Consider the following 20,618-nt stretch of genomic DNA (forward strand, 5'->3'; position numbering starts at 1 on the left):
CCTTCTAAAACAGCCATTTTCTCCAGGTGAACCGATCTCTTGAGATCAGTTGTAATAGAAGATCTCCAGCCACCACCTGGAGGTTGGCGACCCTATGCCCCTCCTCTCTTCAAATTTCTGTTTGATCAAAACAGAATTTATTAGAAACATTTCTAATAAATTTATTAGAATTTCTAATAAGCATTTCTAATAAATTTATTAGAATTTATCCAGAATCCTAGAATGAAGGAAATAGGTGGATTGTTAAATTTCAGGGAGAAATGAGGTAAAGGGGAATTATTTTCTCTTAACAATGCTACCTGCAGCTCCTCTTAGAAAGAATGCAGTACATGAGGCATGCTGGATAACTGGGCCATTAGGTGCCAATTTTACCTAATGTAAGGGAAGCACTGAGCACAATATATAAGAGCAGCTCTACCTCCAGGCTTTTTCTCTGAGTTAACGATTGACAGTATGAGATTAGCTAGTCATCTAGGAGCCAAAGAGGAATTTGAAAGGGTCCACTTAGCTAATGGAACCCTTCAAACCCCCATTTTTCACCTGCTTCATATATAGCTTAAACAGGCCTAGTCCTAGAACTGGATAGGCCCTAACTAGGTTGGCAGGAATATACAACTTAATATGAGACAGTCATAGGGTTATAATATGATGGGCATACTCACACCAATGCACCCCCATCCCTGCCAGTTCTCAATTGAGTGGTGGTGGGAAAATGTGGCAGAAAGAATATCCGCGACAGCGAAACTTTATCTTCCATGTAAGCAAATCTACCTCAAGATCCTCCTCCTCGCTTGCCTGCCCGGATGCCTTACCTGAAAGCAGAGATTTGTCTCTGCACAGAGGAATTCTGTTGTTTGACTGCTTGAGGATTAAGTTCACCCTTAAACTTGTTGCTTAGAAAAGAAATAGAAGTTCTTTATTGTGAGAGAACTCCATACTAGATAGGGTTGCCAGGTGCCCGGTGGTGGCGGGCAAACCCCCGGCAATTTGCCCCTTTGCCCGCTGACCAGCTGATGGTCGGCGGGCAAATGTGCACACGCGTACATGCTGCTGCAGGTCACTTCCGGTTTACAACCAGAAGTCCCGCCTTGCAAGGGGCCTTATGCCACCCAAACTAAGAGTTTGAGAGGCATAAGGCCTCTCGCGAGGGAGGACTTCCGGTTGTAAACCGAAAGTGACACGCATGCATGTTGGCGCGTCCACGCATTGCAACGTGATCCCAAGCTGTGCCTTAAAAGTCTCCCCCCGGAGGAGGGGTAGGACCTGGCAACCCTAATGCTAGATAAGAAAGGCAGAGTAAAGGTTTCTAGATATTTATCTAAGCTAGGATGGAGAGAGTTGGTAGAAAGTGTTTCCAGCCCTCATGGTAGAAAGAGTGGGAAGGGAAGTGACTGGAAAGAAGGAACCCCTGAGAGTTACAGCATGAGTGGACAAAGGAAAGGTCAGGGATCACCTTCTAGCCTTCTACTAACTTTCTACTGCCCTCCCCTAACACACGAAAGTCTGTGCTAGCATCAAGCGACATTGCACAGTCCGTTCCTTCCAACATTACCCTCCTTGTGCCATGTTCAAAATCTTACTGGCAGGAGTTGACCAAAGAACTACTTTATCTGTGGCTAAGTGTCGGTTATTAGTAATGAAAATATGGGCCAAGTTAATGTCCTATATATAATCTACTTGGATGCTAACCCTTAAACTATAAGTTATTTTAAGATGAATGATGCATACTGATATTTTACATAGGTAATTAAATTATAGAAGTGTTTCTTTCTGCTTCTGAATGGCATATGCATTTTAATAAAAATTGAACTGAACTTTCTCCCCAATGGGGATGCAAAGCAGCTTACACCATTCTCCTTTCTTTTGTTATATACTCCCAAACCCTGTGAGGTAGGTCAGGCTGAGAGTGTTTGCCCCAAAATCATTCAGCAAGCTTCCATGGCAGATAGGGGATTTGAACCTGGGTCTCCCATAGGCTAGTCTTACATTCTAACCCAGGGGTCCCCAGCGTAGTGCCTGTGGGTGCTGTGGTGCCCAACAACTTTTCTGGTGCCTGCCAAGTGTTTTTAGAAAGTGGCCAGGGTCAGGTGGGGCTTTTGCCTAGCAAGGCTTCAGATTGGTCATTGGAGATTTAATTGGCTGTTCAGATTTTTTTAAAAAACAACAACAACAACATATTGCTCTAGCAAAAGCTGCCACCACAGCACAAGGATCTTCACTGTATGACTGAAAGTAAGCTCCAGCAGCCATTTTGTGGCTGGTTCTGCCTCCTGCAGCAGCCCTTATTCAGCAGCCACTTTGTGGCTGTACCCACCACTCTATGTCAGAATTCTAAAGGTGCCCACAAGCTCAAAAAGGTTGGGGATCCCCTGCTGTAACCACTATACCACACTAGCTTTCCTATTACACGCACATGTCTATGTGGAATTTGCAATGGATTCTGGAATGCATGTGTATCTCTGGAGCTTACAATAAACCCTAAAAAACAAAGTGTTTTAGATATGAAAGTAAAAGAAATTGTTTGGCTTTTTTTATCTTGCTAGCAATACTTTCTAAATCAAATTGGTGCCGTCTGGTTGGCCTAAACTGGACAATCCTAGCACCAGAAGTCCTTGAATTGCACCCTCGTTTTGCTAAAAATAAATTATATGTTTGAAATGACTTATAAATGATTTACGTTAGTAATTAACCTCTTCCTTTGAATAGATAATTTTGAAATCTACTGAATTATATATAACTATCTCTACACAGTGTTTATCATTTTTTTAGCAAAAGCGCAGTTACTATTAATTTTTGTATTAATTTTTAATACACTATTTATAAGTGCTGTTTGAAACCTGACTGAGATGCAGTATGTTATTTTGTCACACACCTTAAAAGGCATTGCAGGCGAGTGTCTTGTTAAAACCCTATTTATTTGCTTAATGTACTTAGGACTCAGGTTTCTTTGTGTTACTGACATGAGGTTGATCTCCAAAGCTGATCTACACAATCATTATGCAAACAGATGTTTTGTCCATTGTTTTCTCATGCTTGATATTTCCATTTTTTTAAGTGAGTTGGTATTAGGGCTGTTGGAAAAAAAATTCGGTATGGTTCGGATTCGGCCGAACCCGGCCTGACTTGGGTCCAGTTTGGCCGAATTCTGAACCCCCCTGTTCAGGAATGCCGAATTCGGCGGGAAATTCGGCATTCCCGAACAAATTCAGTTTGAACTGAACGCTGAACCTGCCGAATTTATCCGGCAATCGCCGGAACTCGCCGAATTCAGTGCGTCCTTTTCCCGCCTTTTTTTGAGTTCGGGTCCATCCAAACTGAAAACCCCCAAATCGGGGGAAATTCGGCTGTTTGTTCGGTTTGGACGAACCGAATCGACAGCCCTATTTGGTATATGAGGGACAGCGGCATGCTTCAAACATGAGATGTACAGTTAATTCACAGTGGTCAATTGTGTCAAGATAGACTCCTTTAATTCTTTGTAGTTAATGATCCATGATATAAATCCAGAGCCAGATTAACTGCAATGTTAATAGTACAATGGAATAGGAGTTTAGGTATCTTCCACACCCATGTTTTGGTTCAGCTTTGTGCTGATGTGAAAGATTGCAGCAAAGGTGGGGTGGATGCTGTGTGGATGAGGATCTTTCCACATATGCAGATGACACCCAGCTATATCTATTGATGGATGAACGGCTGAGCGCTGTCCCAGATACGTTGGCCATGTGCCTCGGAGGTGTGATGAAGTGGTTGAAGTAGAGTCAGCTGAAACTGAATCCAACAAAGATGGAGGTCCTGTGGCTGACTCTTGATGGGTTCAACTGGAACCAGTTTCCTCCATTAGGAGCCTGGGCATGGTCCTGGATGCTTTTCAGTGGCCCAGTTCACAGATACTGCCAGGAGAATGTTCTTTCACCTTCACCAAATTAGGCAGCTGATCCCCTATCTGTCACACTCTGATCTAGCCACAGTGAGCCATGCAATAGTCACCTCCAGGCTAGACTACAGTAACTCACTCTACACAGGGCTATCCTTGAGACTGCTCTGGAAACTACAACTGGTCTACAATGCAGCAGCACAGGTCCATATGGGAAACCCCTTGGAGACCGCATATTCAACCTGGGCTTTGCCAGCTGCACTTGCTCCAGATTGAATACGGAATCAGGTTCAAGGTTTTGGTGTTGACCATTAAAGCCCTAAATGGTCTGGGATCATCATACCTACGGGACCGCCTCTCCCAGTATATCCCCCAAAGAGCACTGTGCTCATCTGGAACCAACCTGCTGGTGATCCCTGGCCCAAGACATATCTGGCAATTGCCCGCCAATGAAGGGGCTGCCTGCTGCCCCTCAGCTGGCTGGTGGGCAGAAGCAGGCCAGCTGAGTGGGTGGGGGGTGATTAATGTCACTCCAGATTTACCCTGGGTTTTCCCATTTACCCTGGGTTTAACATCCGGGGTAAACCCGGAAGTGATGTTATTGCGCCAATCACCTCTCCCCCCATCTCCACCACAATAAAACTCCCGCCAGTGGCAAGGGGGGACCTGGCAACCCTATGTAAGATGGAGATGTTCCCCTGGGCCTATGGTTGAGGGCAGTGATGGTTGTACATCAGTTGGCCTCCCTGCTGGTCTCTTCCAGGGTCACGAACCTCTCCTGTTTGTCTCTGTGCTGTGCCCTGTTATGTTACTGTATTTGAGCACTGCCGCTGCTTGTTCATCCTTTGTTAAAGGCATAATTGAAGACACCATCTTTTAAGTATTTTAGTTATATTGCTAATTTCAGGTTTTACAGTTCTACATTGGTTTGTATATTTTGTTTATTTAATGATCTAGATTATAGTTAGCTGAGCCTGACTTTTGTTGGAAAAGAGTTGGATAAAAGTCAAATAAATATTAATAATAAAGTGTGAATGAGGATTTTTTTCTCATCCTGCCCACATTTCCCCCTGCATATCACTAGAGGACTTCTTTTAAAAAAAAAAAAAAAAAAACACAACAATTAGGGTTAGGGCTGAGCAGTCAAATAATTAGATCCTGTGGATCCATTCTACTACTGGAAGTGCTTTTCTCTAGGGCAAGGAGACTCCTCCCTCCCTTACAGCTTCTTGAATAAAAGATAGGATCCTTGCACTAGTGAAAAGTGCTTCTCTCTGCTAGTGGAATGGATCCATAGGATCTAACACAGTTGGATCAATCTATAGATAGATTAGTAGCCTAGATGTCTGTAGATGTATGGAAAATATCTTTAGAATACAGGTATATTGTCCTTTTCAACCTTTGTCTCATTTACAGTTTCATGTGCTGTGAGTGTAAGTGGAGGTTAGTCTTTTATCAATGCCAAAAGAGCAAGTATGTTGTTGAAGGAAAATTCAAATAATGTTATTCTGTGCAGCATCTGAGGCAAGATAATTTTGCATTGTATATCATAATATATGCAATATGTAAAGTAGTTGAAAGATTCTTTCTAATGACCATGTTGCTTGTTCTGCAGTTTCCATGAAATCTTGCAACATAAGAAATCTTGAATCTGGGACAGCAGGAGTCAATATAATATTTTAACAAACAGTAAGGATAGGAAAGTAATGGTTGGGTGATATTCCAGTAGATGGTATTTCAATTAAATTCTAGGATCAATTTTCCAGATTTCATGACCTTAAAAATATTTAATGAGATATTGTGTAACCTGAGGATCAGCAATAGGAAAGGAAATAGGGAACTGTTGCACATAGTCCCAGGCCCCCGGGCATGGGGAAAAGAGAGTGGTAATGAAGGCTGGAGACAGACATAGAAACATCTGCAGATGCAGGGTAGTAGTGATGGTTTTGGATAAGCTTCTGGACAAGTTCAATTCTCTCTGCCCTTTCCTCAAACTTACTGTTTTGCCTCTCAGTCTTTATATCTCCCATATAATGCGCTAGTCTTGTTTATGCATATATGCATAATCTCACAGGCAGCATTTGTTTGTTATCAATTTATATGACCTACAGGGTCCCAGCATAGGGGAAAACTTTACTAGGATGCAAGGAGAACATGCCCTGGGCTGAAAGCCCATTACCTCGATATGGTCTATTTATATTATTTCAGAAATAAAGTAGAATTGTCTTTAATGACCCATTATACCATATGTTTGGAATGATGGTTATAGAAATCATGCTTGGGCTCTGTTGACTTGCAGAATTGCCGCTTTCCTATGCTTTACACATAATCCCGTTTCTGGTTCATATGCCCTCCATATTCATCCACTGGTTATTTTTAGGGTTGTTCATTTGTATCAGCTATGATCCATGACCCTCTATTTAACTAATCAAATACTATTCTGAATCTGTTCTAGTGGGCATTTTAACTAATCTGAATAAAACATTAATGAGTCAACAGTCTCCTGAAGTTTTGGTAAATTCCGTCCATTTGCTTGGACAGAAATGCACCAAAAAATCTATAGGTGAATTTTGAAAGAAGAAAACTGATTGAATTTGATGCAGATTATGAGAATGTTAGAACAGAAGAGGTGGGGATAACATTAGGAGGGATGAATTAGGACCAGAAGAAAAATAAACTTGTAATGAACAGATGGAGATTTTTGATTAAAAGTGCTTGCTTGAAAAGGGCAAGATAATTTATGAACAGAGGATTGTTGTAGAAGTGTGTCAAAGAAAATCAAGGATGGAAGTAGATACATGCATTTTTCTGTCCATTTCATTCTCTAATACTACTGTTTTCTTTACCATAATAATTATTAGTGTAGCTATTGCATTCTTACAATTCTTGTTTTCCATCTATTTCAAAAGGGAACAAATTTCTACCTGTTTACCCCCCCCAATTCAACTAATTGGAATGAAATTATCGTGCTGTCTTCACAGTGCCCACAGTCTAGAGAATATGAACAAAATGCTTTCCCTATCTATCTTAGACAAACATGGTCTGTGCCTCTATTCTACCTCCCACCCCCAGCCTACAGTTGTTGCCTTCAGAAAGCACAATAAAAATGTTGCACCTAGGCTGGTAGGTGTAGTAACAGAACAGGAAATGGAATAATAAGTCAACACAGTCACTTTTGCTTATGATATAAAATCAATAAAGTGGACCAAGCTAATGGGATCAGTGCAATAACTGCTGGAAAATGCAAATTCTATGTCCAGAAACAGCTGTTGGGATGATCATCTTTGGTGGGACCATATGCATCTGGTTGGAAAACACCTTTGTGAGTTAGATCGTTGAGTCATGTTTCCCCCTTGTTGTCCCTCTCTTTGCCCTCACCTCATGCAACTGTGAAATGGAGGAAACAATTGTCAGAATAAGGATAATTTATACTGTGTTTTCCAATCTACCCCATCATTTATTAGATTTATTAGATTAGCATTCTCTTTCTAGTAGTTTCCTAATGTTAAAAATCCCATAAAAATAGCATCAGCGAAGAGCCAATGGGAACATATAATGGTGGCAAAGTTGAGAAGAGCCAACACTTAGGTGTTCCCATCTGAGAAAGGAAAGCTACATATTTGCCCTAACCCCTTCCTATAAGCCTTTTTATGAATGCGTACTTCAAGGGAATACTGGATCATGAAACAACAGCAAACCCTTAAGGAGAACATGGATGTTTTTGATCCAATGGAATATGTAGGAAACTCAGTGACAGAGCACATGATTTTCATATAGAAAGTTCAGGGTTTACTTTGAGCCAATAATTTCCAGGGTCGTGAATATTAATACTGAATGATGTGAATTAAATAATGATAATGACAAATGTACTCTTGATCATATGCAGAGTGGCTCTATACCACATTGGACAACTACAGCCAGAATGAAGGGCCACAGCTTCCAGTTAGCAGGATATGCTTTCTTGACATGCATGAGATCCACTGCTACCTTGCTTTTGAAATTAAGCACTGTTCTAGTGACCTTAAAATTTCTCCTGCACAGTGATATAATTTGTCACACATTTCCATTACATTTGACGAATACTTTTGCTTTTTCTCATATGTGTGTGTGTGTGTGTGAAAAATGTGTTATGAAATTGCTTGCAGTATGTTGGTTTACTATCAACAAAACAAGGTGTTAGTATGTAAAACCTTTTTGTAAACTCAATTTCTCACAATATTTGCAGATATAGATGAGTGCAGTGAAGCGGTAACCGTTGCCTGTGGAGATCATGCAAAATGTGAAAATTTGGATGGAGGATATAACTGCTCCTGTAAGGAAGGTTATCAACCATCCACAGGAAAATTACAGTTTAAACCAAACGATGGCACTTCCTGCCAAGGTAAATGATATTATAGAGGTTTATGTGTTATTATAGAACTATATCTTCTGAGAGGCCCACCAGTGACTCTTTCTCTTCCGTTAGATTAATCGGCTGGATACGAAAAACTGGCAAGACATGAACTCCTAGATTTTTAAAGAATATGTGTATTGCTGAAAAATAGAAGTAACACTGTGTATCATAAAAACAGATTTGATGCTCTTCTTTTTTGCACTAACCACTGTGCATTAATGTTAATTGACCAAATGTCTTGTGTAAGTGACTGTAGATGGCTATTATCAGTAGACTGCTATTATCAGTAACACTCAACCCCTGACATACTTTAGGGGCCAGATTTGTAACGCATGAGTAAAGGTTGGGCAATCCTGTTGTAGTGCCTTAATTAGACTCCCTTTTAATTTCAACAGAAATCCCAGCACCAGAATGTGAACTGCACCATGACTGTGTAGCTGAAAATATAAACAGAACCTTAGCTAAAGTAAGTACTACCAGAGAATAGACTGATTTGCACGTTTTCATTTTTTCCCTTGCATTGAAAGACGGCTGCTGTCTTTTAGATGCTAAACAATGTGAAGGTTGTTTGAAAACCCTTTGGTTGAATGTTGGTTTTACGTTGGTCTTTTCAGTTTTCGGTTGATGTTTTAATTATTATTTTTTATAGGATTTTATGTTTGGAAAACCACTTTTTAGGGAAAGTAGGCTAGGAACATATTAAGTAATGCATATAAAGTATGTGAAATAACAAGATAATGAAATCAATTAATATGTTTGACACAGAAATGTGATGAGGGGGTGGAAATCTCTAGGGGTCAAGGTTTTCCAGTTTTACCCTCAAGAGTTTTGTGGCTGGAATGGGGTTTGAATGCAGATGTTCCCAGTCCAATTGCAACTCTGTCTCGACTATGACATTTTGTTTTGTTTTTAACAGTTTACCAAAATGTTGCACTTGTATTCAGACTGAGGAATTAAAATAGCAGACTTTTGTTAAAGATAAATGTTTACAGATAAATGTCATCCTTTGACTTAATAGCAGAAATGTAACCATATCGTACAATTTTAACTTTCTTTCAGCTCAGAAAAATAAAAGAACCACTTGCTGTTCTACAAGAAATCAATCAAAACACTTTAGGACAAATTTCACCCATAGATGTGATTTCCTACATAGAAGCATTATCTGTAACTTGTCCTTTGATAAGAACCATGAATAACACGATTTCTGATGAGGAAACACTTCCTAATCTAACTCTTAATGTGAGTAACTTGGCTTTGCAATTGCATTTCTGCCACATTTTAAAGTATAATACTTAGCCCTCGTAAAATACTTGTTTATTCATCTAACAGGCATTTGTCAACACTGTGAACAATTTTGTTCAAAAAGATAAAATTACAGCATGGGAAGCTATCCCAACAGATAACAGAAGAAGGAGTCTCACTAAACTGATTCATGCTGCGGAACAAACAACAGCTCTTGTGTCACAGAACTTCAGAAGGATGACAGAAGTTGAGGTTAATGCTAGCGATTTGGGTATGCAAAAAGAAATGAATGATACTGCAGATTGGTTGTATGTTTTTTTTCCCTCCCAGGACAGATTGTTGGCATTAAAAGTAATGTTGTGTGAATCCCATGCTGTGCTTCTGGTTCAATCTCAGTGTGTGTTTGTGTTTCCCTAGAAATATGGGCATAGTTGATGCAAATAAGAACATAGAGCTGAAAGGGACCTCAAGGATCACCTAGTCCTGTGCACAATACAGGAAATTCATAGCTATCTTTACTGGCCAATCTCCCAATGACCCCTGCTCAATGCCCAGAAGAAGGCACAACAAAAACAAAACAAAACCCTGCCAGGATCCCTGCACCAGTCTGGCCTGGAGGGAAATTCCTTTCTGATCCCAAAGTGGTGATTACTCTCATTATTACCCTCAGCATATAAGTAAGGGCCACAAACGCCGAGCACTGGCTCATCCCTTCCTGCCCTCCCTCTCACAATCTGCCTAAATTCATAGTGAGTCATACAATCTAGCTTCTGCTTAAAAACCTCCACAGGAGGACAGCCCATCACCCCCTGAGGAAGCCTGTTCCATTGAGGAACTAATCTAACTGTCAAGAAGTTCTTCCTAATGTTTAGCTGAAAACTCTTTTGATTTAATTTCAACCTGTTGGTTCTGGTCTGACGTTCTGGGGCAACAGGAAATAGCTCTGCTCCATCCTCCATATGACAGCCCTTCAAATACTTGAAGATGGCTATCATATCAATCATCTCTCCAGGCTCCTTCAACCTTTCCTCATAGGACTTGGTTTCCAGACCCCTCACCATCTTTGTTGCCTTCCTCTGGGCACGTTCCAGTTTATCAACATCCTTCTTAAACTGTAGTGCCCCAAACTGAACACAGTACTTAAAGTGAGGTCTAGCCAATTTGTGAGATCAATTTGTGTGATCTGGACTCTAAACTTCAGTTGATGCAGCCCCAAATTAAATTTGTCTTTTTAGTTACCCCATCACACTGCTGACTCATGTTCAGTGTATTATCTACTAAGAGTCCTAGATCATTTTAGCATGTAGTATTGCCAAGATAAGTCTCCTGATCCTATAATTATGCATTTGATTTTTCCAACCTAAATGCAGAAGTTTACATGTATCTCTGTTGAAATTCATTTTGTTAGTTGTAGTCCACTTTTCCAGCCTGTCAAGATCATCCTGAATCTTGATCATGTCTTCTATTGTTTTTGCTACACCTCCCCAATCTGCAAATTTAATGAGTATTCCCTCTATTCCTTCATCCAAGATTTGTCTTGGGACCTGTGTTGTTCAACATTTTTATAAATTACTTGGATATGGCTGGAAGCATGCAAGGCCTCTGCTGTGTACTCTCCACATGTACTTTTTGAAGCTGGATCATAAAATCATAGAGTTGGAAGGGCCCACCAGGGCCATCTAGTCCAAAAGCATGTGATCTTTAATGCATGTGAGATAGCCCTAAATCAGTCCAGGAAATTGAGGTGGGGGATAGCAAATGGCAGCATGGCTCTGCTCTATGAGTGTGACTTCAGATCAGTCCAAGCCATTTGAGTACATTCTCCACTAGCATAAATCAACTGATTCTAATTTATTTTCAGAATCAGTTTAAAGGCAGTGTGATGTTGTAATCAAAGTGTCAGCCTAACAGTGAAAAGACCAGGGCTCAACTCCCAACTCAATCTTGAAGCTCACAGGGAGGGACTAACTTACTTCATGGGTTGTGGTAAGGATAAGATGGAAGAGTGGAGAACCACATGTACTCCTTGTAAGAAGGATGAGATAGAAAATATAGATTGTGTATCCATATGTTGTACAAAAATAGTTTGGCTATTCACTGGCTTTTTTTATTATACCTACATACAAGCTGTCTTAACTTTCCAATCTATCAGGAACTATTTCTTATATTCATAAAAGCATTCACTGAAAGCTGGTGTACTGAAAAGCTCAAATAATGTCTGTGTGCCTGTGAAATCTGCAACACACAGCCCAGCTATGCTATTAGTCAAGTTTTTGTTTGCTTTTAACAAAATGTCTGATTGACTTTCTGGTTCCCCTCACAGGGAAAGGGAAGCTTGGAACACTGTATGGTGATGAACATGCAGTTTTTGTCCTGAGGGGTAATATTTGGTTGTGTTGTTTAGGTTTTTGACAGCAAATATCATTATACCAAAGTAAAATATTCACTCCACACATAATAAAAAAATTATTATAAAATTCAATGGAATCTTCTCCCATGCTTTTAAAGACTGCAATTGGTATTCTCTTTCAGAAATGCATTCTTAATAAAGCGGTACCTCTTTCTAAAGTAGCTTCCATTATTCTTTCCAGATCCTCATTTAATGCAAAGCAAATTAGAGGCTGCATTTTTCCAAGGAAAGAATGAAAAGGTACAAGAATGGAAATAAAGGATGTATGCCTGCTATGAATAACAAAGTCTAGGGATTTAGAGCAAACATGTACCACATTAATGGGCTTTCCCCCCCCCCCCCTTGAAATATCTGGCAGAACTCTGGGCTTTTAAAAATCAGTAATAATTGTGCAGTCCAGTGTAACCTTTATTGCAGAAGAGTAAGTTACGCTAGGCTGGGATGGAACTGCCTTTTCCAAAGAGTCCCCCCCACTCTTCTTTCTTCTTGTTCTTTTGCAGCTTTCAAAGTTTTTGCCTTTGAGATTCAACGAATGGACCACATTCACCAACATGTGTGCATGGGAGGCGATACTATAAAGATCTCTGCAAGGAAGAAGGAGGCATCAACTTCCAATGGTTAGGGAAAAAGTGTGGCTTGGGGAAGAAGGACAGAGAGGCTATGCCCAATAGGTTTCCCTAACAATAAACACCCAAGTGCCAGGTTTCCTTGGCACCCTCCTTTGTGTGTGTGTGTGTGTGTGTGTGTTTGAGTGTGGGAAATCAGGGGAGTGAATACATCAGCAGTTCTGGTAACAGTGAGAACACAAGTGAAGACACTGAGAAACGTCATTCCACCAGCATACAATGGAGCAACATCATCTGATATTGTTTGCTAAAGCATTCTAAAAGTCTACTACTGTTATCATACCACGGAGGAAGTGGTATGGCAACAATAATGGGTGGTGAGGAGGAACACTGCTTTCTCTGCAGTAACACCAAAGCTGTAGAACTCCTTCCCTAAGGAAGATTGCTCTCCAGGCTCTAGCGTGGGCACACTGAGGAAATAAGTACACTGCAGCAGGGTTCCAGGTGGGACTGGCCCTACTCTAGCTATGATCCTGTGTGTGTCATTTCAGAATTTTTTTTAAAAAAAATTTCTTTCATGGTGCATCAGAATGTATGCATGGTATTGTGTTGTGCACGGTAGGGTACATGTTACATTAGCTTGTAACTATTGATGCTTGGCCTCTGATTGCTCTGCCCCAGTCGGTTTAGATGCCAGACAGTCTTGTCTGTATCTTTGGTAGTTTCTATCGACTAGGTTTGCTACCGATTTTGTATGACATTTTATTCCTTTGTGTGATTACTTATCATATTAGCTAAAGTTCAGAGATATGATGACGAATATAATCAAGACAACTGAAAAGAGCAGCAACTATTGGCTGAAGTTCTTTTTTAATACTTCATAATAACTACAGCAGCAATACCAGGGCATTATCCCTTTTGTTGTTGTTATTGATTATAAGTGGGAACTTGCAAGAACTTGCAGGAGGCATCTCATTTCCCCCTCCCCCACTATTTTGTTTTTCCCTTCCCTGAAAGCTCCCATAGCATCTCCCCTCTTCCTGCTTCTTTCTCTCCTTCAAGATTACCAACCTCCAGGTGTGGCCTGGAGATCTCCTGGAATTGCAACAGAACTCCCAACTACAGAGATCAGCTCCCCCTTAGGGTTGTCAGCTCTAGGTTGGGAAATTCTTAGAGCCTTGGGAGGGAGAGATTTGGGGAGGGAAACAGCCTTAGCAGGGTATAATGCCATAGAGTCCACCTTCCATATCAGCCATTTTCTTTGGTGAAATTGACCTCTGTCATCTGGAGATCAGTTGTAATTCCAGGTGATCTCCAGCCCCCACCTGGAGGCTAGCAATCCTAGTTCCACTGGAGTAAATGGCTGCTTTGGAGGGTGGACTTTATGGCATTATACCCTTCTGAAGTCCTCCCTGCAACATCCCCCTAATATCCTGGTATTTCCTGACCTGGAGTTGGTAACTCTATCTCCTTTCTACCCAACAGCTAGGGTTGCTAGCTCCAGATTGGGAATTACCTGAAGATTTTTGAGGCGGAGCCTGAGGAGGGTGGAGTTTGGGGAGGGGAGGGACTTCAATGCTATTGAGTCCAATTGCCAAAGCGGCCATTTTCTCCAGGTGAACTGATTTCTATCTGCTGCAGATCAATTGTAATAGCAGGAGAGCTCCAGCTAGTACCTTGAGGTTGGCAACCCTACCAACAGTCAACCTACCTTTAGCTCCCTTCCTGCCTTAAGCTTTCCCTCCCACCCACCCACCCAGGCAGCCTCCACTTAATGAAACTGTGACACAGTTGTGTGGTGCTGGCCACTTGCATGGTACAGAACCCTCAAGGACTTGTTGGGTGACACCTCACTTTCCTCTCTTTCTTTCCTCCTGGCACCCCCCATATCCTCTCCCCTTTCCCTGCCTCATTCTCTCCTTCTCAGCCATTCACCAACCTACCTTTTATCTGCCTCCCATTTTCAGCTATATTTATTATTTATTTACTTCATTTATATCCCACATTTCTCCACAATGGGGACCAAAGCAGCCTACATTATTCTCCTCTCCTCCTTTTTTATCTGCCCCTCACAACAACTCTGTGAGATAGATCAGGCTGAAAGTATGTGACTGGTCCAAAATCACCCAGTGAGCTTCCACAGCAAGATGGGAATTTGAACTGGGGTATTCCAGACCCTACTGTGCTCTAACTTCTACACCACAGTGGTTTTCATAGGGCTGAACAGCAGCAACTAGCCAGGCCTAGTTGAGTCATGCAAGTTGGGAAATATCAAGTCACTCAGAGGTTGCTTCCAGGCCTAGGTTTGACAAGCTCCAGGTGGGACCTGTTTTTTTTTTAAAAAAAAATCACATTTTTCTGCAAATCTAGGGCCCTTTCACAGCCCCAGTATCCTCAGGTTTGGCTGACTTCTCTATTAATATGTAGATTGTTTTGTAGCAAACACGCCTGTACATTTGGCATTCATGGCCACTTAAAAAGTCCACATGAGTAATCAATCTGTCTTCCTCCCTAAAAGACATCCCTAGATCAGGCCCTACACATGAATGAAACACCTTCTAAAGTATATTGGCTTGGACTCTAACAATATCTTCATTTTTCTGCAATATTTAGTTTATTGCAGAGGTGATATTCCATTGCAAAGTGTGGTCCTCTGGCAATAGCATTTCTGATTATTGCAAGAGACTGAGCAGAACTTGTTTAGCTCCAGCAAACTGTGCATTTCAGTGCAGCACATCCTTCACAATGGAGAGCACATTGAAGAAATGGAAGAAAGGGTTAGGATCTATGCCCTAATATCCATCTGCTTAATTTCCGTCACAAACATCCACTTTGAGAGCCAGCGTGGTGTAGTGGTTAAGAGCTGTGGTTTGGAGCGGTGGAATCTGATCTGGAGAACCGGGTTTGATTCCCCACTACTCCACATGAGCTGCGGAGGCTAATCTGGTGAACTGGATTTGTTTCCCCACTCCTACACATGAAGCCAGCTGGGTGACCTTGGGCAAGTCACATTCTCTCAGCTTCACCTACCTCACAGGGTGTCTGTTGTGGGGAGGGGAAGGGAAGGTGATTGTAAGCCGGATTGAGTCTCCCTTAAATGGTAAAGAAAGTCAGCATAGAAAAACGAACTCTTCTTCTTTTAATTCTGATGGAAAAGATACTGGGTTGGATCACATGGGTTTGTTCCACTAACAGAGGTGCTTTCCTACAGTACAAGGAGATTACCCTGACACAGAAGGCTCTTCTGTAAACAGAACTGCCTGAGCCCCTAGCATAATGGAAAGGCTCCTTGCATCAGAGGAAAACACCACATCTAGTGAATGGATCCATGAGATCTAACCCATTGTCTCTAAAACACGTTAAGTTTTTTTCTGACAGCAAGACTAGCATCCATTGTTTTGTGTTTCCTGAATGTCTTCAATGCCTATACAGTTTAGAATACATACACAAGCCACTAATCACAGTATGTTTGATTGATAGGCACTGTTGCAGTTGTGTTTCTGCACTACAGCAGTATTGGCTCTCTGTTTTCATCACCACGGAACTTCTCATCGAAGGAAAATCCAGAGCCTGAAGAGACAGTAGCCTCATCAGTTATAGCTGTCACAATTAGCTCCACTCCACCTATGCTCTACCCAACTGAGAAAATAACATTTACTTTAAAACATGTCCAGGTAAGTTTTCTTTTTAATGACTCTCTGGTTTGAAACTAACCCTGCAAGTTATTTTGTAAAGTATAGCAATTGTCTGTTGGTTTGGAGCTTTACTCACAGTTATGTTGTTACCTAATATGTATATAATATGATTAGAAAGAAAATCACTACCCTGAGTTCCACACAGCAAGCACAAAGAAGATGCTTCCACTGGAAAGCATTGATGAGAATTGATAGCAATAATAGCTGCATGTTGGTTCCACAACAGATTTGTCAATAATGTGTTAGTGTAATGCAAGTTTCTTCCTCACCTCTCAGCATTCACCATTTAGAAGATGTACATCTACTGCATTTGTTACATTGCCTGGAGACCCAAAAATGGGTGGGTAAAATGTGGCAGGACATTGAAATGTATGGTGCTGCTCCATTTCACAAACATATCACACAGTGGGTGATATGGTCGGAAGTCATTCCAACAGTGATCATTTACCACTAGCCCTGGCTTTAAAATTCCCCAGTCAAAATGTATATGTGGATTGTGAATGTTTCTTATTAGCTTCTACAGAGATAAGAGCCGTGTATATCAAGTTGTCCACACAATTGGTGAACTCTGTCAGAGCTGCTTAATTCTGAGACTTCCACATGATGTAGTGTCTCCAAAATAACTGCAGACACAGTTGAGGTGGCATTAGTGGTGTATAAAGATCTGATTCAATTCTTGCAGAATTATTTGGCATTCAAAAACACTTGGTTTGATAGGGAATGCATTGTCACTAAACATTTTTGGTTGAATTGTATAGAAGATATAGGGAACAGAACTAGTCAAGGTCCCAATGGAATGGTTTGTGCTAAAAAGGAAATAAGAAATTTTAATCAAAGGAAATACATTGCAGCCCAGAGAGAGGTTTGGCAGAAGTTAATTGCAGCATCAAAGATGAATGATTTAGCCTCCTTCTGGGGGATTAAGTAAGCTATCTGAGTTGGATTCTTGTATACCTATAAGAAATCATGGGAAGCATATTTTTGAGATATATTTGCAATGGGGTAGGAGTGCCTGCATGCTGCAGTGGACAGCCTGGATGGGGTACCTACATGGCCATCGGTATCCAATTTTGGAAATTACCAGCCTGATCCAATGTTTGAGATCAGGTTAAGTTATCATCACTGCAGTTCTTGCTGCATTATTCATTTGGATCCATCTTACAGACTGTATTCCGAAGAATTGGGGATTGGCCATCATTACTCCTTTTTTTAAAAGGCTCATGAGATTAACTCAATTGTTCCTTGGAGTTATGCAAGAGTTTTCTGTCCATCAGAGACAAAGGAAGCATTGTCAATTCCTCCATCCTCAGATCACATTCCTCCTACCCAGAAGAAAATACCAGATCAACCTTCACAATGTGTAGAACCAGTTATTGCCTGAGTCAGGCCCATGGTTGTCCTGAGCTGCTCCTACCAAGGCAGGATTGGCATGAGTGTTAAAGTCCCCCCGGAAAACCAGCCTGAGGGCATGAAGTATTGAATGCTCTAGTGTAATCAGACAGATAGAATGCTGGAAGTGGATTTGGTAGACCTGAGTTTCAAATACCCACTTTCCCATAAAGTTCATTAAGTGATCTTGGCTAAATATCAATCTAGCTTACTTCCCAAGGTTGTTAAGAGAAAGCAACTTTGAGATATTTGGAAAAAGGGCAGGATCTACAAATAACATTTATTTATTTACTTTATGTCTTTTTTCCACCCAAAGAGGGTCCGCAAGGCGGTGAACATAAAAATCATTAAAACAATTAAACAACTAAAAATACAGTTAAAAGTATAAAATTCAATTAAGAACACATACATATGCAATAAAAGTATGGACATATGAAAAGTAGTACAAAGCAGGTATTTATTTCATTGGTATGCATTTGTTTACCTATTTTGTTTCATGTTTATGTAGATTTCCTTGTTTTTTAATTTATGTGCTGCTCCTTACCGTGGATTATTAAATGAAAGATCTAGGTGTTCCTGTATTAAAATGTAACCAAGCAATGGATTAATTTGGCTAATGTAACAAATTTTTCTTACTGAGTGGGTTTTTCCCCCATCCATAAAACATTTTATTTTTGTTCCAGGATATAGGCAAAATGGGTATTAAATGTGCATTTTGGAATTATTCAGAAGACACAATGGAAGGAAACTGGTCTACAGAAGGATGTGAGACAATACATTTCAATAGAACTCATACCTCATGCAGATGTAATCATCTGACTCATTTTGCTGTTTTGATGTCCTCAAATGACTCTGATGTTGTAAGTGCTTTTTAATGTAGTGTTCACTAATTTCTTTTACTGTCTGGCACATTTCTTTAAAGTGTAGGATATTTTCCATTTTAGATTAGAAGCACTGTTTGCATCTCTGTCACCTGGTTCCATCACTTTTCCTTGATGAGCCAATACACAATGGAATAGTTCTTCAGAACGAACTTTCATAGTTATGTTGTCCCTGATCTTTACACTTCAGATTTTCTCAATAATCCATTATAACAATGTGATGCACATTTTTGTCTTTTACAGTCATTTCTGCCTATTCTGAGAGCTGAGAAAACATTTCACCCATGTTTATTCTTGGCACTAAACTGTTCTATAGTTCACAAAGTACTTCATTTTCTTTGTATAATACATGCTTTCAAAAAAATACTGACATAAGCTACTGCTGTTCTCATTTTACCATCCGGGAATGGATATTTGCATCAACCATTGTCTAAAATACAATCCAAAGTTCTGACACTGAACAAAGTTTGGTGTCACAGCAAGCTATCCCTTTGTCTTTCACATGAGTGAAGACTCTACGTTTGCAATGTGCCTTTGCAATGAACCTGCTGGCAGTGCAATCTTTGGCTATGTTTGCTGCAACTACCTCAGGACAGATTTTAAGGTGCCTGAATCTGTGGGACCCCTTGGGCCCATAAATGGAATTCAAAGCTATGGCTAAAATCATCATAGAGGAAGAAGGTGGCAGCATGGTTGGGGTAATGGTCTAGCAAAGGGCATTGAGGTGGATGGGGGTGCGAGCAAGCCTAAGGCTTGCATCATTGAGGCCATGGAGACCAATTTGAAGAGCTGGAGGTGGTGGTGGGTCCTGACCCTCCTGCCTTCTTGCTGATGGCTGTGGTAGAGGGTCAGCTGCCCCAAAAGGGCTGGGATGTGCTGTGATGGCAAGAGAGCCTAGGATGAGGGCCAAAACAGCTACTGCAGTTGTGCTCAGATTGCAGTTGTGCTTGCATGCTGGCATTTGCCCCGGTTATACTCCCAGCACACCCGCTGGGCAGAATCCTACCTAAGTATCCCTTTTACTGTCCTGGATGGCTCAGGCTTGCCCTTAATGTGGGGCCCCATGATTTATTGACCACAATTTGCCCTTGATCAGGTGCCACCTGGCTATGTGAGACCTGCTTACAGAATGGCTCATCATAGTTGATGGCCATAGCAACACCTGCCAATGCCCAAACCCTTAAAACGTTATCAAGAGGGTTGGACAAATGTCAACTGTGGTTGAGATAGGTGGATTGGACCACCCCATGAAGATGGTGCAGCCACCATCCAGTTTTGAAAAGTGTGGGCAGCCTCTCCCTTCTTATCCCCTTTTTTTGTCTGGTCATAGATGATGCCAGACATCCTTGGCTTCCATCTTAAGGAGGGGCAGATATCCATGTAGTATCCAACAAGGATACACTCCTGTACTTTATGGGGAATCCTCATGATTGCCATAGGCAACTGGGGGTAAGAACAGGCATGCTGGGCACTCGGTATCCCAAACAGCCCCAGGCTAGTTCAACACTCCCTTCTCCAAATGGCCCTAGTGGGCAAACTCAGTACATGGGTAATGGCGGCCCAGTGTTCCCCTGACATGTGAGTAGATTCCTTGTATGACAAGGACTCACCCAAAGTCCTGTTGCTTTCAGATGTCTTTCAGATGGAGACATCAGCAACACCGAGATGTAACTTCCAGAAAAACCCCAGAAGTGACATCACACCTCTCTAGGAATCACCAGAAATGCTATGGGAAAACCAGAAAGTGATGTCAGTAGACTCTAGGAATAGTTGCAAACTCTATGGAGTTTTCCATAGGGGTGATGACCTTTTATAATTTTATTTTTTCCTGCCACTGATCTGTGCAGAGGTGGGCGACAAGAGCTGGGGACAAAAGATTCCCAGCCTCCACTGGGGGACTGGCAACCCTAGTCCAGGTAGCAAATGGCAGTAGCATTTGGAGAGAGCTTGGTTGTGACCTGTTTATATGCTAGGATTGCCATCTTCCAGGTGGGCCCTGGAGATCTCCCAGGATTACCATTGATCTCAAGACTGCAGACATCAGTTCCCCTGGAGAAAATGGCTGCTTTGGAGGGTGGACTTCATGGCATTATAACCTGCTAAGGTTTCTCCCCTCCTCAAATGCTGCCCTCCCCAGGTTTCACCCCAAAAACTTCAGGAATTTCCCA

At 41.3% G+C, this 20,618-nt stretch overlaps 1 protein-coding gene across 3 annotated transcripts in view; it reads left to right on the forward strand.

The window, feature by feature from the left end:
- Positions 1–20,618, forward strand: part of ADGRL4 (adhesion G protein-coupled receptor L4) — a 129,533-nt gene that overhangs the window by 78,674 nt on the left and 30,241 nt on the right. For 2 of the 3 annotated variants that reach the window (XM_056844114.1, XM_056844116.1), the window contains exons 4-10: positions 8,100–8,255; positions 8,663–8,733; positions 9,327–9,506; positions 9,597–9,780; positions 12,420–12,536; positions 15,966–16,159; positions 18,253–18,429. In XM_056844114.1, the coding sequence (XP_056700092.1) occupies positions 8,100–8,255; positions 8,663–8,733; positions 9,327–9,506; positions 9,597–9,780; positions 12,420–12,536; positions 15,966–16,159; positions 18,253–18,429 (1,079 nt within the window). The remainder of the gene's footprint in view (positions 1–8,099; positions 8,256–8,662; positions 8,734–9,326; positions 9,507–9,596; positions 9,781–12,419; positions 12,537–15,965; positions 16,160–18,252; positions 18,430–20,618) is intronic. The other variant, XM_056844115.1, reaches the window with a different exon arrangement.

This window comes from Euleptes europaea, chromosome 2 (genome assembly GCF_029931775.1).
Source record: "Euleptes europaea isolate rEulEur1 chromosome 2, rEulEur1.hap1, whole genome shotgun sequence".
In the NCBI taxonomy this organism is placed as follows: Eukaryota; Metazoa; Chordata; class Lepidosauria; order Squamata; family Sphaerodactylidae; genus Euleptes; species Euleptes europaea.